Source organism: Saimiri boliviensis, chromosome 14 (assembly GCF_048565385.1).
Source record: "Saimiri boliviensis isolate mSaiBol1 chromosome 14, mSaiBol1.pri, whole genome shotgun sequence".
Lineage (NCBI taxonomy): Eukaryota > Metazoa > Chordata > Mammalia > Primates > Cebidae > Saimiri > Saimiri boliviensis.
This window is the reverse complement of record NC_133462.1, coordinates 11,952,401-11,979,392: the sequence shown is the minus strand read 5'-3', so window position 1 is coordinate 11,979,392 and position 26,992 is coordinate 11,952,401. Positions and strand designations below refer to the sequence as shown.

General features: G+C 54.5%; 2 protein-coding genes across 3 annotated transcripts in view; both read right to left on the bottom strand.

The window, feature by feature from the left end:
* Positions 1 to 1,407: 1,407 nt before the first annotated feature.
* Positions 1,408 to 18,651, bottom strand: RSPH6A (radial spoke head 6 homolog A). The gene is made up of 6 exons (XM_039466340.2): positions 17,814 to 18,651; positions 14,849 to 15,086; positions 11,736 to 12,500; positions 8,707 to 8,851; positions 6,843 to 6,960; positions 1,408 to 1,689 (listed from the first exon to the last, which is right to left on the bottom strand). Exons 1-6 carry the CDS (start codon positions 18,461 to 18,463, stop codon positions 1,452 to 1,454), a joined length of 2,154 nt encoding a protein of 717 aa, XP_039322274.1. The 5' UTR covers positions 18,464 to 18,651; the 3' UTR covers positions 1,408 to 1,451.
* Positions 18,652 to 18,723: 72 nt separating this feature from the next.
* SYMPK (symplekin scaffold protein) overlaps positions 18,724 to 26,992 on the bottom strand; it is a 47,796-nt gene continuing 39,527 nt past the window's right edge. For both annotated transcript variants that reach the window (XM_003940258.4, XM_010350980.3), the window contains exons 20-27: positions 26,678 to 26,778; positions 26,099 to 26,189; positions 24,664 to 24,765; positions 21,329 to 21,516; positions 20,012 to 20,188; positions 19,720 to 19,815; positions 19,094 to 19,417; positions 18,724 to 18,980 (exon numbers count right to left, since the gene is read on the bottom strand). In XM_003940258.4, coding sequence (XP_003940307.2) covers positions 18,843 to 18,980; positions 19,094 to 19,417; positions 19,720 to 19,815; positions 20,012 to 20,188; positions 21,329 to 21,516; positions 24,664 to 24,765; positions 26,099 to 26,189; positions 26,678 to 26,778 — 1,217 coding nt within the window. In that variant the 3' untranslated portion in view covers positions 18,724 to 18,842. The remainder of the gene's footprint in view (positions 18,981 to 19,093; positions 19,418 to 19,719; positions 19,816 to 20,011; positions 20,189 to 21,328; positions 21,517 to 24,663; positions 24,766 to 26,098; positions 26,190 to 26,677; positions 26,779 to 26,992) is intronic.

The following is a 26,992-nucleotide window of genomic DNA, read 5'->3' as shown; positions in this document are numbered from 1 at the left end:
ACTGCGCCCAGCCTAGAGAGGTCTTTCTAAAGCATGAATATGATCAGGGCCCTCCCCTGCTCAAAGCCCATCTGTAGCTCCCTAGTGCTCTCAGGACAAAGTTAAGTCCCAAGTGATCTGGCCCCTGCCAACCTTTTTTCAATCTCATCTCTCACTACTAAGTCCTCACACTATCTACCACCTAAAATGAGGCTTGAAAAACTACGCCAACATATCAAACTCTCTCTTGCCCTCGGGTCTTTGCACATTCTGTTCTCTATTCTTGGAATGCCTTTCCCTGTTCTTTTCTTGACTCGAGTTGGCTCGGGATCTCTGTCAGTCCTCTGACAGTCCCCATTTGGGCTGTCACTGTCTAGAGATGAGTCTTGCTCCTTATAGTGTTGTGGGGTCCAGGCAGGCAGGGCTGCAGCTGTCTGGTCACCTCTGTGTCCCCAGCACAGGGCTGGGCTGACAGGAGGTATTTCAGTAATAGTTTGATGGCCAGATAAGTGAATAAATAAAACAGGTGGGGCTGGTTACGGTGGCTGTATCCCAACACTTTGGGAGGCCAAGACTGGCAGATTGCTTGATGCCAAGAGTTCAAGACCAGCTTGGGCAACATAGTGAGACCCCATCTCATAGCGAGACCCCCAAAAATTTGAAAAAATTTAGCCGGGCATGGTGGCCTGTGCCTGGAGTCCTAGCTACTCAGGACCCTGTCTCTACAAAAAATATAAAAATTAGTGAATGTGGGCCGGGCACTGTGGCTCACACCTGTAATCCCAGCACTTTGGGACAACGAGATGGGCAGATCACAAGGTCGAGAGATCGAGACCATCCTGGCCAACATGGTGAAACCCCGTCTCTACTAAAAACTACAAATATCAGCTGGGTGTGGTGGCACGTGCCTGTAGTCCCAGCTACATCAGAGGCTGAGGCAGGAGAATCGCTTCAATCCAGGAGGCGGAGGTTGCAGTGAGCTGAGATCGTGCCACTGGACTCCAGCCTGGTGACAGAGTGAGATTCCATCTCAAAAAAATTAGTGTATGTGGTGATGTGCACTCAGGAGGCTGAGATGGGAGGACTGCTTGAGCCCGGGAGGTCGAGGTTGCAGGGATCTGAGATTGTGCCACTGTCCTCCAACCTGGGTGACAGAATGAGACCCTGTCTCAAACAACAACAAAAACCAAACAGGTGGGAGAGACTCTGCCAGGCAATGTCTGTGCCCTCTGTGCCCTCTGCAGGGCCCAACAGCCCTGACTTGGAGTCCAGGTCAACAGACGTAGTAAACAAAGGAATGAATGGCTCATCCACAATGCCATGGAGGAATTTTATTTGAGGCAATTGCCTTCCTTTTCTGTCCCTGCCCTCTGGGGACAGGAAGCAGACAGTCAAAATATAATCCATACTAACTACTGACAAGGGGAAATCTGCTATCTACCTGCTGGGGGAAAGTGGCTATATCGAAGGCCTCAGTCATCTGTGTCCTCGCCCTCCTCCTCTTCCTCGCCCTCCTCCTCCTCCTCTGTGGCTGCCAGGACTTGCTCCTGAGCTGCTTTCAAGGCCTGCTCCTCTTCCACTGTGGGGTCACTCATCTCCATGATCGCTGGGCCGCTGGGGTACTCTTGCTGAATGGGGGCTGGCAGGGCCGGGTTGAAGTTCTCAGGGCTGTACTTGTGACCCCAGCCGATGTAGATGTTCTCAAACTTTCTGGAGAGGCAGTGAGACACTGTGAAATTCTCCTTCAAAGGCCCCAGCCTTGACCTCCTTTAAAGGTAGGACCCAGCGTGTGCGTAGCGTGACGGCAAAGTTGAAGGTGGCAGACTGAAATGTGCTCACTGGGTTTCTCTGTGTCACCCAGGCTGGATGCAAACTCCGCCTCCTGGGTTCAAGCCATTCTCCTGCCTCAGCTTCCCGAGTTGCTGGGACTACAGGCACACACCACCTCACCCAGCTAATTTTCGTATTTTTAGTATAGACAGGGTTGCACCATTTTGGCCAGACTGGTCTTAAACTCCTGACCGCAAGTGAACTATCCACCTCATCCTCCCAAAGTGCTAGGATTACAGGCATAAGCAACCATGCCTGGACTAATTTTTGTATTTTTAGTAGAAAGGGGGTTTCACCACGTTGGCCAGGCTGGTCTCGAACCCCTGATATCAAGTGATCTGCCCGCCTCCACCTCCCAGAGTTTAAAAATTACCTAGTTGTGGTGGTACATGCCTATGGTTCCAGCTACCAGGGAGGCTGAGGTGGGAGGACTGCTTGAGCCCAGGAGTTTGAGGCTGCGATAAGTTATGATCATGCCACTGCACTCCAGCCTGGGTGACAGAGTGAGAACGTGTCTCAAAATAAATCAAGAAATAAGTAAATAAAAAATTTTTTAGCCGGGCGCGGTGGCTCAAGCCTGTAATCCCAGCACTTTGGGAGGCCGAGGTGGGTGGATCACGAGGTCAAGAGATCGAGACCATCCTGGTCAACATGGTGAAACCCCGTCTCTACTAAAAATACTAAAAATTAGCTGGGCATGGTGGTGTGTGCCTGTAATCCCAGCTACTCAGGAAGCTGAGGCAGGAGAATTGCCTGAACCCAGGAGGCGGAGGTTGCGGTGAGCCGAGATCATGCCATTGCACTCCAGCCTGGGCAACAAGAGCGAAACTCCGTCTCAAAAAAAAAAAAAAAAAAAAAAAAATTAAATTTTAAATTATATATGTGGCTCTTCTTCTTTTTTTTTTTTGAGATGGAGTTTGACTCTTGTTACCCAGGCTGGAGTGCAATGGCGCGATCTCAGCTCACCGCAACCTCCACCTCCTGGGTTCAGGCAATTCTTCTGCCTCAGCCTCCTGAGTAGCTGGGATTACAGGCACGCGCCACCATGCCCAGCTAATTTTTTGTATTTTTAGTAGAGACGGGGTTTCACCATGTTGACCAGGATGGTCTCGATCTCTTTTTTTTTTTTTTTTTTTTTGAGACGGAGTTTTGCTCTTGTTACCCAGGCTGGAGTGCAATGGCATGATCTCAGCTCACCGCAACCTCCGCCTCCTGGGTTCAGGCAATTCTCCTGCCTCAGCCTCCTGAGTAGCTGGGATTACAGGCACGCACCACCATGCCCAGCTAATGTTTTGTATTTTTAGTAGAGACGGGGTTTCACCATGTTGACCAGGATGGTCTCGATCTCTGGACCTAGTGATCCACCCGCCTCGGCCTCCCAAAGTGCTGGGATTACAGGCTTGAGCCACCGCGCCCGGCCATATGTGGCTCTTATTTATGTGAGACATAATTTCATGTTGGATATCAGTTTATTTATATTGTGACATTTTATTTGTGTTGGACATATTATGTGGGACATGAATAAAATGGTCTAGGTGCTCGGGACACTGCAGTAAACAAACTAGACAAAAATCCCTGCCGGGCATAGCAGCTCAGGCCTGTAATCCCAACACTTTGGGAGACTGAGGCGGGAGGATCAACTGAGGTCGGGAGCTCGAGACCACCACGGTGAGACCCCATCTCTACAAAAAATACAAAAATTAGCTAGGTGTGGTAGTGGGTGCCTGTAGTCTCAGGTACTCGGGAGACTGAGGCTTGAGAATCATTGAACCCAAGAGGTGAAGGCCGCAGTGAATGAGATCATGAGATTACACCACTGCACTCCAGTCTGGGCCACTGAGCAAGGCTCATTAAAAAAAAAAAAAAAAAAAAAGCCGGGCACGGTGGCTCACGCCTGTAATCCCAGCACTTTGGGAGGCTGAGGCGGGTGGATCACGAGGTCAAGAGATCGAGACCATCCTGGTCACATGGTGAAACCCCGTCTCTACTAAAAATACAAAAAATTTGCCGGGCGCGGTGGCTCATGCCTGTAATCCCAGCAGTTTGGGAGGCTGAGGCGGGTGGATCATGAGGTCGAGAGATCGAGACCATCCTGGTCAACATAGTGAAACCCCGTCTCTACTAAAAATACAAAAAACTAGCTGGGCATGGTGGCACGTGCCTGTAATCCCAGCTACTTAGGAGGCTGAGGCAGGAGAATTGCCTGAGCCCGGGAGGCGGAGGTTGCAGTGAGCCGAGATCGCGCGATTGCACTCCAGCCTGGGCAACAAGAGCGAAACTCCGTCTCAAAAAAAAAAAAAAAAAAAAAAAATTAGCTGGGCATGGTGGTTCATGCTTGTAATCCCAGCTACTCAGGAGGTTGAGGCAGGAGAATTGCCTGAACCCAGGAGGCAGAGGTTGCGGTGAGCCGAGATCGTGCCATTGCACTCCAGCCTGGGTAACGTGCGAAACTCCATCTCAAAAAAAAAAAAAAAAAAAGAAGTCTGGGTGTGGTGGCTCATGCCTGTAATCCTGGCACTTTGGGAGGCCGAGGTGGGTGGATCACCTGAGGTCAAGAGTTCAAGACCAGCCTGGCCATTATGGTGAAACCCCATCTTATTAAAACAAAAAAACGAAAAACAAAAACAACTCCCTCTTATTGTGCTTACATTCCGGTAAGAGGAGATTGATAATGAACAAGGAGGTAAGCGCCCAGTCTTAACCCAGCCAATTCAACCTTTCTGCAGAATTTTAACTAGAGAAGGAAAGAGGAATAAATGAGAGGAAAGGGAGGGGACTAACAGGTAGAGAGAGAGGGAGACAGAGGCCAATAAAGAGGCAGAGAGGGCCAGTCGCGGTGTCTCGGGCCTGTAATCGCAACACTTTGGGAGGCTAAGGTAGGTGGATCACCTGAGGTCAGGAGTGGCCAACATGGAGAAACCCTGTCTCTATTAAAAATACAAAAATTAAGGCCGGGCGCGGTGGCTCAAGCCTGTAATCCCAGCACTTTGGGAGGCCGAGGTGGGTGGATCACGGGGTCAAGAGATCGAGACCATCCTGGTCAACATGGTGAAACCCCGTCTCTACTAAAAATACAAAAATTAGCTGGGCAGGGTGGCGCGTGCCTGTAATCCCAGCTACTCAGGAGGCTGAGGCAGGAGAATTGCTTGAACCCAGGAGGTGGAGGTTGCGGTGAGCCGAGATCGTGCCACTACACTCCAGCCTGGGTAACAAGAGCGAAACTCTGTCTCAAAAACAAAAAACAAACAAACAAAAAAACACAAAAATTAGCCGGGCGTGGTGGCACATGCCTGTAATCCCGGTTACTAAGGGGGCTGAGGCAGGAGGACTGCTTGAACCCAGGAGGCGGAGGTTGCAGTGAGTTGAGATCGTGCCACTGCACTCCAGCCTGGGCAACAGGGTGAGACTTCATCTCAAGAAAAAAAAAAAAAAAGGGACAGAGAGAAGTAGGAGGAGAAAGAGCAAGAAGCAAGGTAGGGCAGGATGTGGAGTTTGCATGGAGGAGCCATTTGCGTTTGACCTTATTTTTACATTCTTGCTTTTCTGGAGGAATTGTTTTCCTCCAGGACTTCCTTGGAGCCTTCAAAGGCACAGCTTCTTTGGAAGCCTTGCACTCCCTACCTGTCCTGGTTCAGGTGGCCCTTGAATCAGTAGCCTCGACTACACCTGGGAGCTTGTCAGAAACGCAGACCTCAGGCTCTGTCGCAGACCCATGGGACCAGAATCTGCATCCAAACCTGATTCCCAGGGGATTGCCACGCACTCACAGTTGGGAAACTCTGGTCTAGGATGTTCCTTCTGCCTGCTTTTCCCCATTATCTCTTCCTTTCCCTAAGAAAGAGGTAATGGGAAAAAGAAAAACTGCTTTTCCCAGGAATTCTTCCCTGATCCCCTCAAGACACAATATTTGGCCGGGTGTGGTGGCTTATGCCTGTATTCCCAGCACTTTGGGAGGCTAAGGTGGGTAAAAGCAGGTGGATCACCTGAGGTCAAGAGTTCGAGACTAGCCTGGCTAACATGGCAAAACTTCATCTCTACCAAAAAATACAGCATTAGCTGGGCGTGGTGGCAGGCACCTGGAATCCCAGCTACTCAAGAGGCTGAGGCAGGAGAATCGCTTGAACCTGGGAGGTGGGGGTTACAGTGAGCTGAGATTGCACCACTGCACTCCAGCCTAGGTGACAGAGACACCATCTCAAAAAAAAAAAAAGAAAAAAGAAAGAAAGAAAAGAAAAGAAAGAAAGAAAAACAATGCAACAATGGATGGACACAGATTGGGTGGAGAACAGAAGAGCGGGTAGGTGGGTGGGGCAGAGGATGGATGAACAAGTGGGGCCTCAAGTTTGGATCTTTTGCTTTCAGAGGGATGTTGGCATATTGAGGTATGGCCAGAAGAAGGGAGTTGGCAAAAGCAAACATGCCTCTTCCCAGCTTCCAGAGAAAGCAAAAAAAAAAAAAAAAAAAAAAATGCCAGGAATGTGTTAAAGTATCCAGATTACGTGCAATCCCACCATGGCTGTGATTCATATTGGAGAGAATAGCCCTGGTTCGCACTGAAATTAAAAAGGAAATTCTAGGAAAAGTCGTCACGCCATCTGGTGGACAGAGCTGGTAGGTGCGCCCACCGCCAACTGCAAACCCCGTTTCGCAGCGGAGCAGGCGGTGGCCAGGTGCCTGGTGAGGAAGGCTGAAGGGACTGTGGAGAGTGCGGAGCTGGGTGGGAGTTCCGTGCTAACGTGGATCACCGTGCGAGAGTGCGTTGGACCCCTGGACCCATGCTGTAAAAGTCTATTCTTGTGTCTTTGTTTTTCTCACTCCCTCGTCACTGCCGGGACACAAGGCACCCACGAACAGGGCTGGACTGGTTCCCAACACCCGTGAAACTCCTAGGAGCTGTGAGGGGGTCAGTCCTGGGGGCTTCCTGAAGGGGGCCCTCCCCATCTCTGCCCACCCTGGCGAGGTGCCCTGCCCAACCAGGGCTCGAAGAAGTCCTAAGGGATCGCCCCGCTGGGAGGGGCTGGGAGAACACCTACTTGCCGCTGGCATAGGCAAAGGCCCCGGGCCAGAGGTTGGAGCGCACGACAGCCACGGAGTACTGTGGGCAGAGGCTGCAGGACACGCGCGTGGTCCAGGGTGACAGGTGCATGATTTCTGTGGTGGAGAGGCAGCAGAGAGGGACGGCAGGGTCAGGGAGGCCCCAGGCCCTGCACTGCGCCCCATAGGAGGGCAGGCAGCAATGAGGGAGGCCTGGAGGGTTATGAAGGAAACCACAGCAACCGATAGCTCCGGCTGCGGTGTTTGAACCCTGGCTGCAGACCACTCTCTCTCTCTCTCTCCTTTTTTTTTTTTTTTTTTTTTTTTTTTTTGAGACAGAGTCTTGCTCTGTTGCCCAGACTGGAGTGCAGTGGCATGAGCTCAACTCACTGCAACCTCCGCCTCCCGGGTTCAAGCAATCCTCCTGCCTTAGCCTCCTGAGTATCTGGGATTACAGGTACATGTCACCATGCCTGGCTAATTTTTTTTGTATTTTTAGTAGAGACGGGATTTCACCATGTTGGCCAGGCTGGTCTCAAACTCCTGACCTCAGGTGATCCACCCACTCTGGCCTCCTGAAGTGTTAGGATTATAGATGTGAGCCACCGTGCCCAGCCTGGACCACTCTCTATGTGGCCCCAGGAAGCCAGTTCACCTGTCTGAGCCTCAGTAGTTGCACCCAGAAAATGGGGAGGTTCACCCGGCCTCTGTTGGAGGGTGGCCATTGAGGCCTGGTGACAGTGTCTGCAGCACATCCGCTGCAGTGCTTGGCACCCAGCAGGGCCCCCAGACTGGGGAGCCGCTGTGATTCCATTCCTGGGCTGGCCATCGGTTTGGACCAGGGTGCAGAGGGCACAGGCTGGCAGGATCTAGTTTCAAATCCAGGACTTGTACCCTTACCCACTCCTAGCCTCTCTCTCCACTACTCTGTGGGTGCCTGAGGCCCCAACCTTAGGAAATTCCTGTCCATTCATCCAAAATCCAGCTCCAGATTGGGCACAGAGGCTCATGCCTATAATCCCAGCACTTTGGGAGGCTGAGGAAGGTGGATCACTTGAGGTTAGGAGGTCGAGACCAGCCTGGCCAACATGGTGAAACCCTGTCTCTGCTAAAAATACAAAAATTATCTGGGTGTGGTAGTGTGCACCTGCAATCTCAGCTACTCAGAAGGCTGAGACAGGAGAATCGCTTGAACCCGGGAGGTTGAGGTTGCAGTGAGCCTGAGATTGCACCACTGTACCCCAGTTTGGGCAACAGAGCCAGACTTCGTCTCAAAACAACAACAACAGCGACAACAATACACACACACCCAGCTCCAGTCTTTTTTTTTTTTTTTCCCCCCTGAGACAAAGTCTCACAGTGTTGCCTGGGCTGGAGGTGCAGTGGCGCGATCTCAGCTCAGTGCAACCTCCACCTCCCAGGTTCAAGCGATTCTCCTGCCTCAGCTTCCAGAGTAGCTGGGATAACAGGGGCCTGCCACGACACCTGGCTAATTTTTTGTGTTTTTAGTAAAGATGGGGTTTCACTATGTTGGCCAGGCTGGTCTTGAATGCCTGACCTTGTGATCCAATCCAGCTCCAGTCTTTAGGGAGGGTTCCCCAACATCTCCCTTCCTTCAGGCCCATGCAGGGCTCAAAAGGCCATATCCTAAGGTCTGAGCCACTGCCACATGTCTATGGACATGTTCCCAGAACCTCCTGATGGGGCAGGGCGGGGGGGCACTGTGATCGTGCCCATTTTGTAGCTGAGCCTCTGAGGCTGGGAGGGAAGGACAGGAGAGATGGACCCCAGCAGTCCAGCTGCCCCTCCCTTTCTTACCAGCCCTTCCTGGCCAGTGGTGTGCAGTCTGAGAACGCTTCTTACCTGCATCTTCTGAAAGTGGTGTTAGCAGTGGGGGGCCCACCTCCTGCTCCACCTCCTCCGGTCCCTCATCCGCCTTCTCTTCCTCCTCTCCCAGGTCCTCCTCCTCCTCTGTCTTCTGGGAAGGGTTCACCCAAGTGCAGCGGCCCTGGGGGTGGGGGGAAGCTCAGGTAATGCCCCAGTGCACGGAGCCCAGCCTGCACCCTGTGGGGAGGTGAAAGCCCAATGGGACTAAAGCATGGCCCTGTCCTCAGAGACCCAGGCATGGGCAAGAGGGCAAGATTTAGCTGCACGGTTAACGGGAGGTGGGAAACGGGCTAACGGAGCTGCTATATTGAGGACTACTGACTGTGCGACCCTTATTCACGTATTCATTCACTCACTGATTCCTTTTTTTTTTTTTTTTTTGAGACAGAGTTGTTTCGCTCTTGTTACCCAGGCTGGAGTGCAATGGCATGATCTCACTGCAACCTCCGCCTCCTGGGTTCAGGCAATTCTCCTGCCTCAGCCTCCTGAGTAGCTGGGATTACAGGCACGTGCCACCATGCCCAGCTAATTTTTTGTATTTTTAGTAGAGACGGGGTTTCACTATGTTGACCGGGATGGTCTCGATCTCTTGACCTCGTGATCCACCCGCCTCGGCCTCCCAAAGTGCTGGGATTACAGGCTTGAGCCACCGGGCCCGGCTTTTTTTTTTTTTTTTTTTAATTGAGACAGAGTCTCACTCTGCTGCCCAGGCTGGAGTGCAGTGGCATGATCTCAGCTCACCGCAACCTCTGCCTCCCAGATTCAAGCTATTCTCCTGCCTCAGCCTCCTGAGTTCCTGAGACTACAGGCACGTGCCACCACACCAGCTAATTTTTGTATTTTAGTAGAGACAGGGTTTTGCCATGTTGACAAGGATGGTCTCAATCTTTTGACCTCGTGATCTACCTTCCTCGGCCTCCCAAAGTGCTGGGATTATAGGCATGAGCCACCGCACCCAGCCATGCCCTGTTAATTTTTGTATTTTTAGTAGAAACGGGGTTTCACCATGTTGGCCAGGCTGGTCTTGAACTCCTGACCTCAAGTGATCCATCCACCTCAGCCTTCCAAAGTGCTGAGATTACAGGTGTGAGCCACCGTGCCCGGCCCACTTGTTTATTCTTTAACATCTATCTAATGTACTCTACACAAGCACTGCTCTGTGTACTGGGCATACAGCCTTGAAGAGATCCCCAAAGGCTTCCCCCTTGTGCAGCTGACATTGGGCAGTCCATAGGATCTCCTGTCTGCTCATCTGTGAAGTGGGAGTGTCGTGGATGCCTCTCTCATTGGATTGTTGTTGAGTTACATGAGATACCCAAGAGCCAATAAATGTTTTTGTTTGTTTGTTTGTTTTGAGACAAGAGTATCACTGTATTGCCCAGGCTGGAGGGCGGTGGCACGATCTCAGCTCACTGCAACCTCCACCCTCCAGTTTTAGGCAATTCTCCTGCCTTAGACTCTCGAATAGCTGGGACCATAGGTGCAAACCACTATGCCCAGCATTTTTTTTTTTTTTTTTTTGAGACAGAGTTTTCCTCTTGTTGCCCAGGCTGAGCGCAGTGGTGGGTGCAAGCCATTCTCCTGCCTCAGCCTTCTGAGTAGCTGGGATTACAGGCTAACTTTGCATTTTTAGTAGAGACGGTGTTTCGTCATGTTGGTCAGGCTGTTCTCAAACACCTACCTGCAGTGATCCACTCGTCTCAGCCTCCCAAAGTGCTGGGATTACAGGTGTGAGCCGTCTCACCCAGCCCAAGAGCCAATAAATGTTTGCTGAACAAATGGATGAACATAAGTGTAAGCGATAGCCAATTTCTGTGTCATCAACTCTGAAATGGGAATGATGGTTGTGCTCATCTCAAAATGACTTACTTGGATTCAGCAAAACAATGTAGAAGCCGAGCTTGATGGCTAGCACCAGTAATCCCAGCACTTTGGGAGGCCAAGGCACAGGGATTGCTTTGGAAGGTGGAAAGAGCCCAGGAGTTTGAGACCAGCCTGGGCAACACAGTGGGACCCTGACTATTAAAAAGAATTAGTGGTGACAGTACATGCCTCTGGTCCCAGCTACTCTGGAGGCTGAGGCAGGAGGATTACTTGAGCCCGGGAGGTCAAAGGAGCAGTGAGTTATGATCACATCACTACATTCCAGCCTGAGTGATGGAACAAGACTGTCTTAAAAGAAAAAAAAATGGACCAGGAGCCGTGGCTCATGCTTATAACTTTGGGAGGCTGAGGTAGGTAGATTGCCTGAACTCAGGAGTTTGAGACCAGCCTGGGCCACACAGTGAAACCCCGTCTCTACTAGAATACAAAAAAAATTAGCCAGATATGCCAGCGTGCCCCTGTAGTCCCAGCTACGTGGGAGGCTGAGGCAGGAAAATTGCTTGAACCCAGGAGGAGAAGTTTGCAGAGAGCCGTGATCACGCCACTGCCCTCCATCCTGGGCGAGAGTGAGACTCCTTCTCCAAAAGAGAAAAAAGGGAAAAAAATGCATCTGTCCCGAGAGGTTTCTGATGGGATTATCCACCAATATCTGTTGAACCAATGAATGAATAAATCGATGAATGAATGAATGAATGAACGAACGAATGAACGAATGAATGATCGAACAAATGAATATTAGTTGGCACAATGCCTAGCAGAGAGTGGGAACTTGATGTAAGTATTTTATTTTTATTTTTATTTTTGAGATGGAGTCTTGTTCTGCCAGTCTGGAGTGTAGTGGTGACATCTCGGCTCACTGCAACCTCCATCTCCCGGGTTCAAGCAATTCTCCTGCCTCAGCCTCCCGAGTAGCTGGGACTACAGGTGCCTGCCACCACACCTAGTTAATTTTTGTATTTTTATTGGAGACGGGGTTTCACCATGTTGGCCAGGCTGGTCTCGAACTCCTGACCTTGATCCTCCCACCTCGGCCTCCCAAAGTGCTGAGATTACAGGCATGAGCCACGACGCCCAGCCTGACATCAGTACTGCATGGTCACGCCCAGGCTCCCGGCGCTCACCTGCGGCAGGATGTGCTGTGTGTGATGCACCCAGTTGGCCATGGAGTCGATCAGCTCCAGCACGGGGATGCCCTCGAAGTCGGGGTTCTCCTCGTAGGAGTCGCGCCCAGCACCACCTTCCTCCTCCTCATCGCCCTCCTCCTCGCTAAACTGGTAGAAGCCTAGCGGGCTGATCTGAGTGCCGGCCGATATGCGGGCGATCTGGGCCCGAAGGTAGTTGGCCTCGTTGCCGGGGAAGGGTGGGTAGCTGACAACCGGTGCGTCCAGGTAGCCTGTGAAGAACTTCTTGATCTTTCGGGCACTGACGATCTGGGCCGGTGTGACGTGGGGCAGGCGCGTCCACGGCAGGCCCGGCTCGTTGCACACAAAGTATAGATACTTGTTGGCGCCGGAGCGGCTCTCCTCCTTGGGGATCACAGGTGGCGGCTTCCACGTGGGCTTAGGGATGAAGTCCACGGCCTTCTCCTCGTCCTCCTCGCCCTCCTCCTCACCGTGCGCCTCCAGGATCTCGGCGCCCTCCATCACCTCCTCAACCTCCTCCTCCTCCACCTCTTCCTCGCCCTCCCGGAATTCCACCTCAGCCACCAGGTAGCTGCGGTTGATTCCCAGGATCTTGCCCCAGAAGCGACAGGTGTGGATGGGCTGCTGCTCCACCAGCTGCTTCAGGGCCAGGAAAATGCGGAAGCTCTCGTCGGTGCTCAGGCCCACGCCAGCCTGCTCGAAGTAGAAGGCAGTCTCCATGATGTTGGGCACTGGCGTCTCTCCCTGCAGCAGGGGCGGATAGGGCAGAGGGGAGAATGCTGAGGCTCCACTTCCTAGCCTAGCTCTTCCAGACTCTTCTAGAGTCAAGAGAGGCCAGGGGCAGTGGCTCACACCTGAAATCTTAGCACTTTGGGAGGCTGAGGCAGGCAGATCACTTGAGGTCAGGAGTTCGACACCAGGCTGGTCAACATGGGAAAACCTCGTCTCTACAAAGAATACAAAAACTAGCTGGGCGTGGTGGCATACACCTGTAATCCCAGCTATTCGGGAGGCTGAGGCAGGAGAATCACATTGAACCTGGGAAGTGGAGGTTGCAGTGAGCGGAGTTCACTGCTCTCCAGCCTAGGTGACAGAGTGAGACTCCATTGCAAATAAATAAATAAATAAATAAATAAAATTATAAATGTGAGAATAGCCAAGCACTTGAGGTTCAGTGATGGGGAGACTTATGCTACCAAAACAGTGACACCCGGCATGAGCTGCTGTCAGCAGTAAACAGGAGGGTCTCAGAGCAGAAAGCCATCCACAGATTGAAGGCTGGGTGTCGCAGAGACTCCGGCAGGACCCTGTGTGGGGAAACAGATGGTGCGGGAGGCATTTGAAAACTGTGTGGGGTGGGAAGGAATGGTTTATCGCCTAAATGCCGTTGAAGGTCCTGGCTAGCTGTCTGGAATGTAGAAAACGAGAGAAATAAGAGCCTTGCCTCTCACTAGACAGAAGAAAAAATAGAAAATGCCAAATCACCCATTTTTTATGAGTCATTTCCTAAAAGCATTCACAGGCCACAAAGCCCCCAATTTTGCCCTTCCACAGACCCCAAATTAAGAACTCCAGCTCTTGGCCAGGTGTGGTGGCTCATGCCTGTAATCCAACACTTGGGGAGGCCGAGGCAGGAGGATGGCTTGAGGCCAAGAGTTCAAGACAAACCTGGCCAACATAGCAAGACCCCATCTCAATTATTTATTTTTATTTATTTGTTTTGAGACAGACTCTTGCTCTGTCACCTAGGCTGGAATGTAGTGGTACAACCTCAGCTCACTGTAACCTCTGCCTCCCAGGTTCAAGCAATTCTCCTGCTTCAGCCTCCCAAGTAGCTGGGATTACAGGTACGTGCCACCACGCCTGGCTAATTTTTGTGTTTTTAGTAGAGATGGGGTTTCACCATGTTGGCCAGGCTGGTCTTGAACTCCTGACCTTCTGATCCGCCTGTCTTGGTCTCCCAAAGAGCCAGGATTACAAGCATGAGCCATTGTGCCCGGCCCCGACTTAATTAATTAAAATTTTTTTAAAAAGAAAAAAAAAACAAACCTCTCTAGCTGGCAATTCTGAATGTCTCAGTGATTGGCTCTGTGTGCAGAGAGTAGCAGCACGTAGCCTGCGTGGCTGGTGCTTGGGTAACAGGGTGAAATGAGAGCACACTCCGGAAGCTCTTAGCAGGGGACCAAGCAGGTGTCAGAATTATCATAGAGTCCACAACAAAAGATTGTTGAACAAGTGAAAGAACGCTTGACCCAAATTTTAAGCATTATCTGATTTTGGGATTGTGAAATTAAATACAGACAGTCCCAGACTTAAGATAATTTGACTTAGATTTTTCAACGTTAGGGTGGGTTTTTCACGGTGTTAAAGTATTTTTGACCTATGATTTTTAATTGAATTAATTAGTTTATATGTATTTATTTATTTATTGAGACAGAGTCTCACTCTGTTGCCAGCAGTGGAGCAATCTTGGCTCACTGCAACCTCCACCTCCCAGGTTCAAGCAATTCTCCTGTCTCAGCCTCCCTAATAGCTGGGACTACAGGCGCACACCACCATGCCCAGCTAATTTTTGTATTTTTAGTAGAGACCACGTTTCACCATTTTGGCCAGGATGGTCTGATCTCTGGACCTCGTGATCTGCCTGCCTCGGTCTCCCAAAGTGTTGGGATTACAGGTGTGAGCCACTGTGCCCATTATTAATTTTTTAGGCAAAGTCTCCTCTGACGCCCAGGCTGGAGCGCAGTGCCTCGGTATCGGCTCACTGCAACATCTGCCTCCCAGGTTCAAGCGATTCTCCTGCCTCAGCCTCCTGAGTAGCTGGGATTACAGGCACCCGCCACCACGCCTAATTTTTGTATTTTTAGTAGAAGCAGGGTTTCACCATGTTAGCCAGCCTGGTCTCGAACTCCTGACCTCGTGATCCGCCTGCCTCAGCCTCCCAGAGTGCTGGGATTACAGGCCTGAGCCACCCCACCCGGCCAAGACTGAAGTTGTTTTGTGGCCGGATTGTGGAATGCTGTCGTTTGCGTTAAGTAAGCTTGGGCCCTGCCCCCATCCCGCCGCCCGCCTCTCCTGCCTGGCTCACTCACCACCTCCTCCTCCATCTCCTGTTCGCCTTCGGCGCTGCCTCCACCCCGGGTGAACAGCGCCTTCTGCTTCTCTGCCATCTCGTAGGTGGGCTGCATCTCTGGGTCGTCCCGCAGCGTGTCCAGCTTGGGGTGGAACCACTCCCACTGCGTGGTGCGGTTCAGCGACTCCAGGACTGACAAGGGGTCCTCGGGCCGCTGGTTCAGGATCTTGGTCAGCAGGTTCACCAGGTGCTCATACCTGCCTCCCGCAGGAGGAGTGGGAGGAGGGGGACATCACTCACTCAGCTCACTGAGCTAGCTGCCCTGTGCCTGGCCTTGTGCCTGCTGCTGGGGACACAGTAGGGAACAGAAAGGTCCCTGCCCAGGTGTAGCTTTTTTTTTTTTTCTTTTTTCTTTGTTTTTGAGATGGAGTCTCGCTCTGTCACCCAGGCTGGAGTGCAGTGGCACCATCTTGGCTCACTGCAACCTCCGCCTCCTGGGTTTAAGCAATTCTCCTGCCTCAGCCTCCTGAGCAGCTGGGATTACAGGTGTGCGCCACCACGCCTGGCTAATGTTTAATTTTTAGTAGAGATGGGGTTTCAACCATGTTGGTCAGGCTGGTCTTTAACTCTTGACCTTGTGATCTGCTTACCTCCCAAAGTCCTGGGATTACAGGCGTGAGCCACTGCGCCCAGCTGACATTCTTATGAAGGAGACTGGCATTAAACAAACAAGCGAAATATATATAGTGTGTCAGGCATGGGGTGGTAATTTCTAGGGTGACACATAAAGTAGAGAATGGGGCCTGGGGTGCCAGGGATGGAAGAGGGCTTGCAACTTGATTTATTTATTTTTGAGAGGTTGGAGTGCAGTTGCATGACCTCAGCTTGGTGCAGCCTCCGCCTCCTGGGTTCAAGCGATTCTCCTGCCTCAGCCTCTGAGTACCTGGGATTACAGACATGCGCCACCATGCCTGGCTATTTTGAAAACTTTTTAGTAGAAATGGGATTTCATCATGTTGACCAGGCAGGTCTCAAACTCCTGACCTTGAGTGATCCATCCACCTTGGCCTCCCAATGTGCTAGGATTACAGGCACGAGCAGGGTGTTAAATGGTTCAGGCCAGGTGCCTTGAAGGCTGTGGAGAGGAGTCTGAGCTTCCCACTGTGGGCAAAGGGGAGCCATAGCAGGTGCTGAGCATTGGAGGGATGGGGCCAAGCTTTGTGTTTAACAAGAACCATGACTTCATCAACCTCACTTCTCCCGATTCTCCCTCTTCCTCCCTTGGTTCCAGACATATCTGCCCCTCCTTACTGCTCCTCAAAGACAGCAAGCCTGAGAGCCTTTGCATTTGCCATGTGCTCTGCCTGGTTCACTCTTCCTTCAGTTATCTGCAAGGTGCCCTCCCTCGCCTCCTTTGGGGCCCTAATGAAATGTCACCTCCTTGGAGAGGCTTTCCCTGACCCATACTATTTTTTTGAGATGGAGTCTCACTCTGTTGACCAGGCTGAAGTGCAGCAGCATGATCTTGGCTCACTGCAACCTTCGCCTCCTGAGTTTAAGCGATTCTCCTGTCTCAACCTCCCACGTAGCGGGGATTACCGCCCCATGCTACCACATCCTGATGATTTTTGTATTTTTTTTTTTTTTTTTTTTTTTGAGACGGAGTTTCACTCTTGTTACCCAGGCTGGAGTGCAATGACGCGATCTCGGCTCACCGCAACCTCCGCCTCCTAGGTTCAGGCAATTCTCCTGCCTCAGCCTCCTGAGTAGCTGGGATTACAGGCACGCGCCACCATGCCCAGCTAATTTTTTGTATTTTTAGTAGAGACGGGGTTTCACCATGTTGACCAGGATGGTCTCGATCTCTCGACCTCGTGATCCACCCGCCTCAGCCTCCCAAAGTGCTGGGATTACAGGCTTGAGCCACCGCGCCCGGCAAGCGATTTTTGTATTTTTTAGTAGAGATAGGGTTTTGCCATGTTGGCCAGGCTGGTCTCGAACTCCTGACCTCAGGTGATTCGCCTGCTTTGGCCTCTCAAAGTGCTGGGATAACAGATATGAGCCACCGCGCCTGGCCAGACCCACACTATTTCACATGTGTTCCCAGCCCTCTTAGCTTCCCTGATTTTTCACTTGAGCCCCCCTTGACTTCAGTTTATCCGTTTTTCTGTTTCTTGTCCACTCCCCTAGAATGAGAGCTTCCTGGGTACCTCACGGAGGCTGAGAGCGGTGCACTGTGACTGCAGCTAAGTGGCTTTGGCAAGTGTCTTCAGGCAGGGAGGTTTCGTTGCTGGATAAGAAGAGAGTCTTGGGAGTTGGGCTGGGTGTGATGGTTTATGTCTGTAATCCCAGCACTTCGGGAGGCTGAAACAGGGAGATCGCTTGAGGTCAAGAGTTCAAGACTAGCCTGGGCAACATGGTGAAACCTTGTCTCTACTAAAACTACAAAAATTAGCTGGATGTGGTGGAGTGCGCCTGTAATCCCAGCTACTGGGGACGCTGAGGCAGGAGAAAACACTTGGACCCAGGAGGCGGAGCTTGCAGTGAGCCAAGATTGTGCCACTGCACTCCAGCCTGGAGGACAGAGTGAGACTATGTCTGAAAAAAAATAAATAAATAAAGGAAGAGGGCCTGGGGAGCCAAGTCAACGTGTTCTGGAACCCTGACTGCCACATCCTAGCTGTGTGGTTTTGGGTAAGCAACCCAACTTGTGTGTCTATCTCCTCCTCTGTAAAGCAGGATGAGCAGATGTGCTCATCTCAGCTGAGAATTAGGTGTGAGTGTGTGCAGTGGCAGCACACGTCTGATTAGTAAATGCTAGCTGTTGGTGCCATTGATTCCAACTCCTAGCTCAACTAGAGGCCTGGAGCAGTCACTGGTTTTCCATGAGGGACATCCCTTGTGTGACTGACTGAGGCAGGGCCTTGGCTGGGGCCCCTCCCTGCCTGGGTCCCCCACCGGCCCCACTCCTGGCCCCTGCTCACAGGCTGAGGTCGCAGTTGATGCTGGTCTGCAGCAGGTAGGCCTTGGCGTTCTGCACGGCCAGCTCCAGCGGCTCTGGCTCCGGCACTTCCGCGCTGTATTGCGGGAAGCCCAGCTCAGAGCCCGATAACTGAAGGGCAGGGTCGTCTCTTCTGTAGGGCCCATGCTGGGCACTTTCGTAGATCTGGTCTGTCGGGTAGAGGTTGAACTGGTCCAAGGGGCTGACCGGGGGCTCCTGGAAGGCGGGGTCCAGTTGCTGGAACAGGCCGCCTTGGCCCGGCTGGAACCGCTGCAGTATTAGGCTGGTGGTGCCCTGGGCAGCCTGGCTCCTGCTTTCGTCTGGGTAAGGCTGGGGCTGGAACTCTGAGGGAAAGCCCAAGTTCACGGATGGGTACTCGGTGCCACCCAGCCGGGCTTCCTCAGCCTGGAAGGCCTGGGGCATCGGGAAGCTCTCCTGTTGGGAAAGGCTGCGCCTCTGTGACCAGCCCGGGGCGTTGTGCTGGGCGTCTGGAGGCATCTGCCGCCCCTCCTCGGGGTCGGCTGCCAGGGGCTGAGCTTGGCCCCGACTGCGCCGCCTCTCAGAGGCCTGAGAACTCCTCCGGCTCGGGGTCTGCTGGGGAAGGGACTCAGGGTAGGGCGGCTGGTCCCCCATGGCTCGCAAGGAGGCACAGACCTCTAGGAGGAAGGCTTGCAGACAGGGAGGCCGAGTGAGCCGCCCGTCAGCACCGCAGGTTTCGAGCACTGGAGGGGGGCCGTTACCGGGGAGGGCGCGGGGAGCTGGGCCAGGGTGGGTTCCGCGCCGCTCCGGGCGCGCACTCCCGATCCCGCGCAGCCCCACAGCCGATGTCGCGCCAGGCCCGAAACCACACCCGCGACCTAGGCCCACTACTCCTTTTTTTTCTTTTCAGTAACTTGTCCAGTTTCACATCTTTTATTTTATTTTTTTTTAAGGCAAAGCATCCGCAGGTCGAGCTCCGCCCCATCTCCCAGCCTCACGTCCCGGTCCCACCCCCCTTCCCCCTCGAGCCCCGTCAGCTATTCCCTTTGGCCTCGGGTTCCCCCACATCCTCGGCGGCTGGGCTGGGGGTCTTCACAGCATCTTCTCCAATAGCGGCGAGGGTCTGGGGGCTCCGCTCCTCCTTCGAGGTCAACCCGCCTGCTACAGCCTCCTGGTGACAGGTGAAGGGGAGCCGGTCGGAGGGCGCGGTCCCCTCCACGCTCTGCACCCTGGCACCCGCCCCCGCCACCTTCACCCCGGCTCGGATCCTTCTGCTCTCCCTACCTTGGGTAGGGGCCCCTCCAGACTAGAGTCCAACAGTGCGGCCTCAGTCAGCCCCGAGTCATCATCCATGCTGATGAAGATGGCCGGGGTCTCGCACTCAGGCCCCTCCTCCCGGAAATCCATGGCTTCCTCCGACGGAGGCGGGCCAGGCCGGGCTGAGGGAGAGGAGGAAGAGGAGGGGGCTCCCACTCCTCCCGGCTTCAGCTTCTGCTCCTCCTCCAGCTGCCGCTTTAAGGCCTTCTCCTGGGCCAACCGCAGGCCGATGAGGTCCTGTGGGGGCCGGGGGGCCGGGGCAGGGGCCAGGGCCAGGGGCTCCAGGTCATCCTGGGGGTGAGGAGGGCCACACAGAAGCTCAGAGGCGAGTGGCTCAGAGGACAGTGGCAAAGAGAAGGGGCCACCCTGAGGTGGTCTTTGAGCTCTTCACTATGGGCACAGGGAGGGAGGGGCAGTTGTCCCCCAGACCCCCAACTCCGTTCCAGCAGGAGCATCCCCTGGGAGATAGGTGGCTCGGAAGCAGGGGTGGCCTGCGTGTCTCGGGGTTGGGAGCAGGCCACGGTGAGCCTTGCTGGCCTGGGGTACCGGGTGAGGATCTGAGGATCCAGATGGGTAGGCTGCAGGGCCCTCACCTCCTCCAAGGGCCCCGCAGATGCCTCCTTGGCCTCTGGCTCCTGCTTGCCGGTTGCCTCCAAGATGGTCATGATGGAGTTGGGGATGTGAGCTTGCTGGGTGGAGAGCAGGAAGGGGGTGCTGGGGACAGCTCTGGCACAGAGACCCCACTTGCACACCTCAGATCCTGGTGCCCTGACCCTCCAAAGCTGCCAGCAGTGCAGGGCCTTCTGGTGTTCACCTCCATTCAGTTCCCCCCAAACCAGAGGGACCCAGGGGGCACCACACACCTGGGGTAGGGGGAAGGGGTACCTGGTGGGGGGTGAAGGAGCGGACGTGAGCCAGCAGGGGCTCCCGGAGCTCGGGACACTTGTCAAAGACGGCTCCCAGCTGCTGGGGTGGCAGCTGCAGGATGACCTGGAAGCTCTGGGGCTTGGTGCGCTGGCAGCACTTGATGAAGCCCTCCCACACCTTGGGGTACTTCCACACCTGGACCAGGCAGGGAGGGAGCCATCAGGAGGGCCACACAGGCAGACCCCCAGCCCCTGACACTGGAAGAAAGACCTTGTCAAGACCATGCCCAAATCCCACCGTCCATTCCTCTGGATGGGCCACAAGCAGCCCTGACCTCCCTCCAGGGGCCTTTGTCTTCCCAAACCAGGCAGCTGGACCATGAGGTCAACTTGGGAAGGAGGTGGAATAAAACCCAGGGCTGCCTTTTCTGGATTTCCTCTGCTGGGCCAGGCCCAGGCTAAGTGCTGCAGGAGCACCTCTCATGACATTTTCACGGCAGCCTCCAGGGAGCGATATGAGCCCTGCTAAACAGCAGAGGCCGGTGGGGGTGCTGAGACCTGCCCAGGGTCACATGTACATTCTTACAGCAGCCTCCAGGGGGCGATATGAGCCCTGCTAAACAGCAGAGGTCTGTGGGGGTGCAGGACCTGTGCAGGGTCAAATGAGGAAGGAGGGGCACGTCTGAACCCAGGTCTGTCTGAATCCACATATAACCTCTAAGCCAGATGGTGTAAAGTGGCAACCCACAGGCAAAACAGAGTCTGAGGCTTGCAGATGGGGTTTGTTTTTTGTTTCATCATGGTAATTTTTTTTTTTTTTTTTTTTTGAGACACGGTCTTACTCTGTTGCTCAGGCTGGAGTGCAGTGAGTAGGGCGATTCTTCCTCACTGCAGCCCCAAACGCCTGGGTTCAAGCAAACATTCTGCCTTGGCCTCCCGAAGGGTTACATGGCAAGTGTGAGCCATCATGCCTGGACTCAATTGTGGCATTTCTAAAGCCCAAATTTCTAGCACCTCTCAAAAACCTGGACCATGTTTCAGCTCTGGGATGCATCCTGGCCGGGCACAGTGGTGGGGGTGAGGAGCAGCCATGTTTCTCCTGAGTGCACGCTCCTTGAGGGTTACCATGCTCTTACCACCCAGCTGCCCTCCCTCATCACCTGGGAGCTGGCCAAGTCATAGACCCTGGAGCACTGCTATTTTCCTGGCAGAAGGCAGAGCAGAGCCAGCCATCCTCCACCCGGCTCCCTTGGGGGTCAGGAGGGGAAGGGGAGTTCTGTCAGCATGGCCTGCTGCCATCTGCAGCCTGGGGATGGGGTGGCCAGGGGTGGGTTACCTGCTTCATGATGAGGCGGGACAGGATGTTCATGACGAAGCCCCCCAGGCGGGGGTACATGGTCAAGGACTGGATGACGGTCCTCATGAGCAGCATGGGCAGGGGGCTCTGCTCCATCAGCTGCTGCATCACCACGGCCAGCACCTCTGACGTGTACACGTTCCGCTCCGCAAAGCACAGGTTGGTGGCTGCGAGGAGGCGGAGAGTGGGCCTGTCCTCTCTGCCCAGCTGCCCCCTGGGAGGTGGGAGTCCCACCACCCTTTGGGAGCCCCGCCCTGCTGTCTGCCCACAGGAGGGGAAGAGCCAACCCTGACTTCTAAAGCCCCCGCAGGAGACAGGAGACTCCCCTGACCCAATAGAAGGCACACTGCAGCCCCGCGCTTGGAAAACCTGCAGGCCTGGTTCAAGGGAGAAGACATCCAACTCCAGGAAGCCCCACAGTGAGTGGAACAGGGAGCCCGTGACACCCTCTCTTTGAGGATGACTTTGGGAAAGATATGTTTGCCAAGCCCTGGGGGAATGGCAGGGCTGCCCACCCCTGCTAGGGAGAGAAGGCAGCTATTGGCTTCCACCAGCCCCTCCAGGGAGAACAGCAATCCACAGACCAGCTCAGCAGAGGGCTAAGGAACTGCTCACCCACTCCTGACAGGGACACAGGGCTTGCGCTGGTGCTGGGAAGATGGGGGGTGCCAGACCAAGGTCTGTGTGGGGGATACAGGCACAATCAGAGTAATAGTGAAGGGAGGGACAAGAGGCGGCTGGAGCCGGGGCATACAATGAGCCCCTAGCTCAACACCAAGTGCCAGTACCAGTAGGACCCAGAGGGTTGGCACAGCACGAGCACGCACGAAGGCAGGCCCTGGGGTCTGTTCCCCGAGTGGGTGGCTGTACCCCAATCCGTTGTGCTAATGGGAGGCCCCAGGAACTGCCTTTGAAGCCCTTGCCCAAACACCACTTGCCATGTGAGTGTCAACCAGGAAGTCTTTATTGAGCCAGAAGAGCACCCCCACAACCCCAAAAATCCTTAAGAGGCTAACAGAGTACAGGGGTGGGGCCTCTAAGGGAGGGGGAGGCGTAGACAGGTGGGGAAGAGGCTGAATGGGCAGAGCAGAGTAGCAGTGAGGACCTGCCAGAAACCGAGGAAGCCCCACTCCTCTTCAGGGCCAGGTGGTCACTGGTGCTGCCCACCCAACCACCTAAAGGCTCCAGAATCACCCCTCCCCTCCTTCCCTGTCAGCTTTGCCCCGGGCCCCAACCTGGGCCTCCCATGAGCCTCTGATTCACTTTCCATACAATAGCCTGAAGGGGACTTTGGAAAAATCAGACCTGACTCCCTTCCCAGAGACCCTCAAGAGACAGGCTAAATTCCCACCTGACCTGCAAGAGCCCCCAGGGGCGCCCTCCCCAGCGGCCACAGCCTGACCTCTTCTCTTGACCAGGGCTCCTCCTTCGTCCCCTAGGTCAGCCAGGCTTGGCACTGCAGGTCCAGAACCAGCTGGCGAACGCCTCCCTCAGTCCCTGCAGCCTCCTGCTGCTGCCGCCTACTCATCCTTCCCTGGTCTCAGCCCGAGTGTCCCCTCTTTCGAGAAGACCTCCCTGATGTCCCACACCCTGGCTGGGTTACGTCACCCCTCTGCCCAGTCCCAGGACACTCCTCTCAGTTGTTACTGGCCAGGGACTTCCTATCTCCCTCCCTGGACTGTACGCCCTGGAAGGACAGGGCTGGGGCTGTCCCTCCTGTGTCCCCGGCACCACCCAGGATGGATATGGGGGAGCAGAGATGCTGTTTTCTTAATGCTGGAACAGACTACCAGGAGTGGGTCTAGTGATAGACAAGCTCTCCAGAGGAACAGGGTGGTCTATCGGGGAGCGAACAGTGCACAAGAAAAGGACTGGACTTCGTGACCTGGAGCTTAAGAGTGCGGCCAGCAAGACTGCTGGTGTCTGAGCAGTGGAAAAATGTGGCCTGGGTGCTGGGGACACACTGGAAGAAAAAGGTGGGGTCTGTAGGGTAGGCCCTGCTGACCCCTCCAGGGACTGGCTCCTGGTCGCCTGTGTGACCTCTGGCAAGGCCCTTTCTCCTTGGGCCTAGGCTCCTCAGGGCATCTAGGAGAATCTGGGTCCACAAATGGTCTTGGAGTGTGTGTGTGTGAATCCCCTCAAACTGTACGCAAACAACATGAGCATACTGTCCTGGAACGGATAGAACCTCCCTCGGATCACCAAAGGGGTCCAGGAATGTGAGACCACAGCCCTGGCTTCTGAGCCTGGAGTTCTCTCCTCCCTGCTGGTCTCCCCCGGAGGCCTTGGCGCCTGCTCGATTTTAATGTGGATTTGACATTTCCGTAAGCTCCTCTCTTGACTTCAAAAGTTTCTGAGAGAACTTGCGGGGGAAGGTTAGGAAGTAAGTCACTGAAAAGCTGTTTCAGGCTGGAGCACAGAAGTGAGCGGCACAGGGAGGAAGCCCCTTCCCCAGGTCTGAGGGTGAGAAGAGGAATCAAAGGACAGCGGTCTTTGGAGTAGAAAAGGCGACAGTGAGGGTGTCCAGCTCTGTGGGACAGGATGGCTCCTGGCCCAGAAACCTCGCTCAGGGAGGGGTGGAGGGGCGCTCTCAGGGGAGGTGGTCCTCAGACCTGGAACCAGCAGAGCTGGGGCTCCCACTCAGGTCCATCTCACTTCAGATTCTGTTTTTTCCACTACACCACTTAGCTTCTTCAAGGCCCTGAGTTAAGTCACCTAACCTCTCTGGAGCCTCCAATTCCTGTCTACACAATGGGAGTTAACATACTCACCAGGTGGCACATTCGAGGACCAGCAGGCTCAGGCCTGTAGGCTTTCAGGGAGAGCCCAGCGAAGAGTGTGCTCAGTGAGTGTGGGCCATCGTGAGCCAGCCAGTTTGTCCCCGACCCTGCTGCCCTGGAGGCAAGCTCTCCTGCCTCATCTGCCCCAGCCCACAAGCGCCCTGGAGCCCTGGGTCTGCCCTGCTGTGGCACCTCTAACTACCACTCACGGTGTGCCCTGCTTCCTTCTGTTCCTGAGGGTGAGGGCCGTGGCTACCCCGACTGCTTTAGGCCCACTCTGTGCCAGCCCACAGCAGGTACGTCAGAGTGCCTTAGAGGCAGAAAAAGGTGGGGTTGTAAAGGGTAAAACTTGGGAGGAAGGAAGGAGGAGGAGGGACTAAAAGGAGGGAGGGAGGTGTCTCTGCAGAGCTGAGAGGTGGGGCTGTGAGTGGTAGTCTTTGACTTGGCAGATTCCAGTGGAGGCATGTAGGTGATTGAGGTCCTGCCCATGGGGCCACAGCAGCCAGGCCACTGGAGTGGGGGGGAGCACCTCACCTTTGATGATGGATTTCATGTCACACTTCACGGAGTCGATGTTGTGTAATGCGATCAGGAGCTCTCCAGGGTTCAGCGGGGACAAGGCCGAGTTTCCCTCACCTGCAGCGGGCAGGAGGAAGGATAGGAGAGACAGTACAGCTGCCTAAGTGAAGACACGGGTCTGAGTTCCTCAGATTGGGGGAGCTGCGAGCAAAGATAAGGTACCCTCTGCTTTCAGGGCTGGAGCAGGGCAAGTGACTGACAACAGAAAAAGGGGCCGCTGAAGGCAGCAGGCACCCTCAGGCAGCCTGAGGTCACCACGGTGTGCTCCTCCCCATCCTGGGCTCCCACCCTGGGTAGAGTGTGGCATGGCTGGGTGTCTCTGGCCCTGGGCTGTGTACCCGAGGGCAGGGAGGACCACCTCATTGTGTAGTCCCCAACACAGACATCAACAACACAGATACCAAGGCAGCACAGGGGCTCATGCACATTTGCAGAACAGGGCAGGATGAGGCCAGGCTGTGGACTTCCATAAGGTGGCTGGAACCTTCCCCTGCGAGGGGCCTGGATGGGAGGAGGCTGGCGGGGCGAGGGGGGTGGTCTTTGCTGCTCTTTTGATGGTCCCAGAGCTGTCTATGTGTGTGTGTTTTTTTTTTTTTTTTTTTTTTTTTTTTTGAGACAGAGTTTCGCTCTTGTTACCCAGGCTGGAGTGCAATGGCGCGATCTCGGCTCACTGCAACCTCCGCCTCCTGGGTTCAAGCAGTTCTGCTGCCTCAGCCTCCTGAGTAGCTGGGATTACAGGCACGTGCCACCATGCCCAGCTAATTTTTTATATTTTTAGTAGAGACAGGGTTTCACCACGTTGACCAGGATGGTCTCGATCTCTCGACCTTGTGATCCACCCGCCTCGGCCTCCCAAAGTGCTGGGATTACAGGCTTGAGCCACCGCGCCCGGCATTATGTGTGTGTTTTAAACCACCAGGGTCGGCGTGGAACAGATCAGCCTCCATTCTTCCTCTAGTTCCAACCACCGGCGTAAGGGGTGAAGAACCCCTTCTACCTTACTTGCTAGTTTTTCTAAGTTGAAAATTTTACTTTTGTTTCTTTCTGACCTCGTCAAAACAAAATGCCCCTGGCCCACAGCTTGAGGGATTCAGGCAAGATCTGAGGAGGGACCAGAATGGAGCCAGGGCATGAGAGCGGCTGGTGAGGCCAGATCCTCGAAGGGGAGACACTGCTGGAGCCCCCGCCCCCAGCTCCATGGTCTTGCCCCTGCCGGGAATGAAACCATCATCCAAACATCCCAGAGGGTGGCCTGGGAGCTCCAAGACACGGAGGCGTCCAGTACAGCTGGTGTTCCAGGGAGCAGGGCACCCTCCATCTTGCCTCCTGCCCCAGCACCCGGGTGGGTGGGCCCCCTGGTGGGGAGGAGGGAGGAGGCTGCATCACCTACCATGCTGGGTGCCCAGCAGGCGGTTGAAGACTTCCTTCACCACGATGGGGTTGAGTTTGATGAGTTTAGGCAGGGCCTGGATCACCTCTTTCTACGGGGAGAAGGTGGTGGGGTGGGGGTTGAGTCAGATACACCCTCACTCCCCTTCTAGACAAGCCACCCCTGCTTGCCCAGGGGAGGTGAGGGCGAGTTCTGGCTCACCCAGCCTCTCCTACCCTCACTACACCCTCAGGGCAGAGTGCCCCAGCTGAGCCCCCTGCATGTCAGGTGTGTGTGCCAAGGGGCGTCATGATCCCTGATAGATGAGGAAAGTCTCAAAGAGGGGAAGGGACCTGCTTGAGGTAGAGAAAGCAGCAGAGCCACTGGCACCCGGTCCGCATGAAGATGAGTCCAGGAGCTGCTGTGTGTATCAGAACACGGGTGTCGGTGGTGTCCACGACTTCTGACCACAGATACGGCGCCTTCTACCCGCTGCTATGTGCCTGTGGCTCAACTGCTGCTGAAGCTACCTGCTGCCCTGCCCCCTCCCGGTCCCACACGTCCCAGGCAGCGGGGACAGACAGGCCTCCGGCTCCATACCTTCTCCAGCCCATTGAGCACTGGGATGAGGAAGCGGACATCCGGCAGTCGCTTGTGGTAGAGATCCCGGACCCGCTTCACCAGCTCCGGGGAGGGTGGGACTGCGTGGAAGCAGCAGGAAGCACCATATTGGAGGTGGAGGGGAGCATGGAGAAGGGTGGGCACTCAGGGAAGACATACAGGTGGGTGTGTGGGATGGGAGAGCAACTTCACAGCCGGAACCTTTCACCCTTGGCTGCTCATGTGCAGTTAGCACCACAGCGTTCCAGATGGAGAAACTGAGGCCCAAGGACAGGCAGAGACCCACAAGAGGTG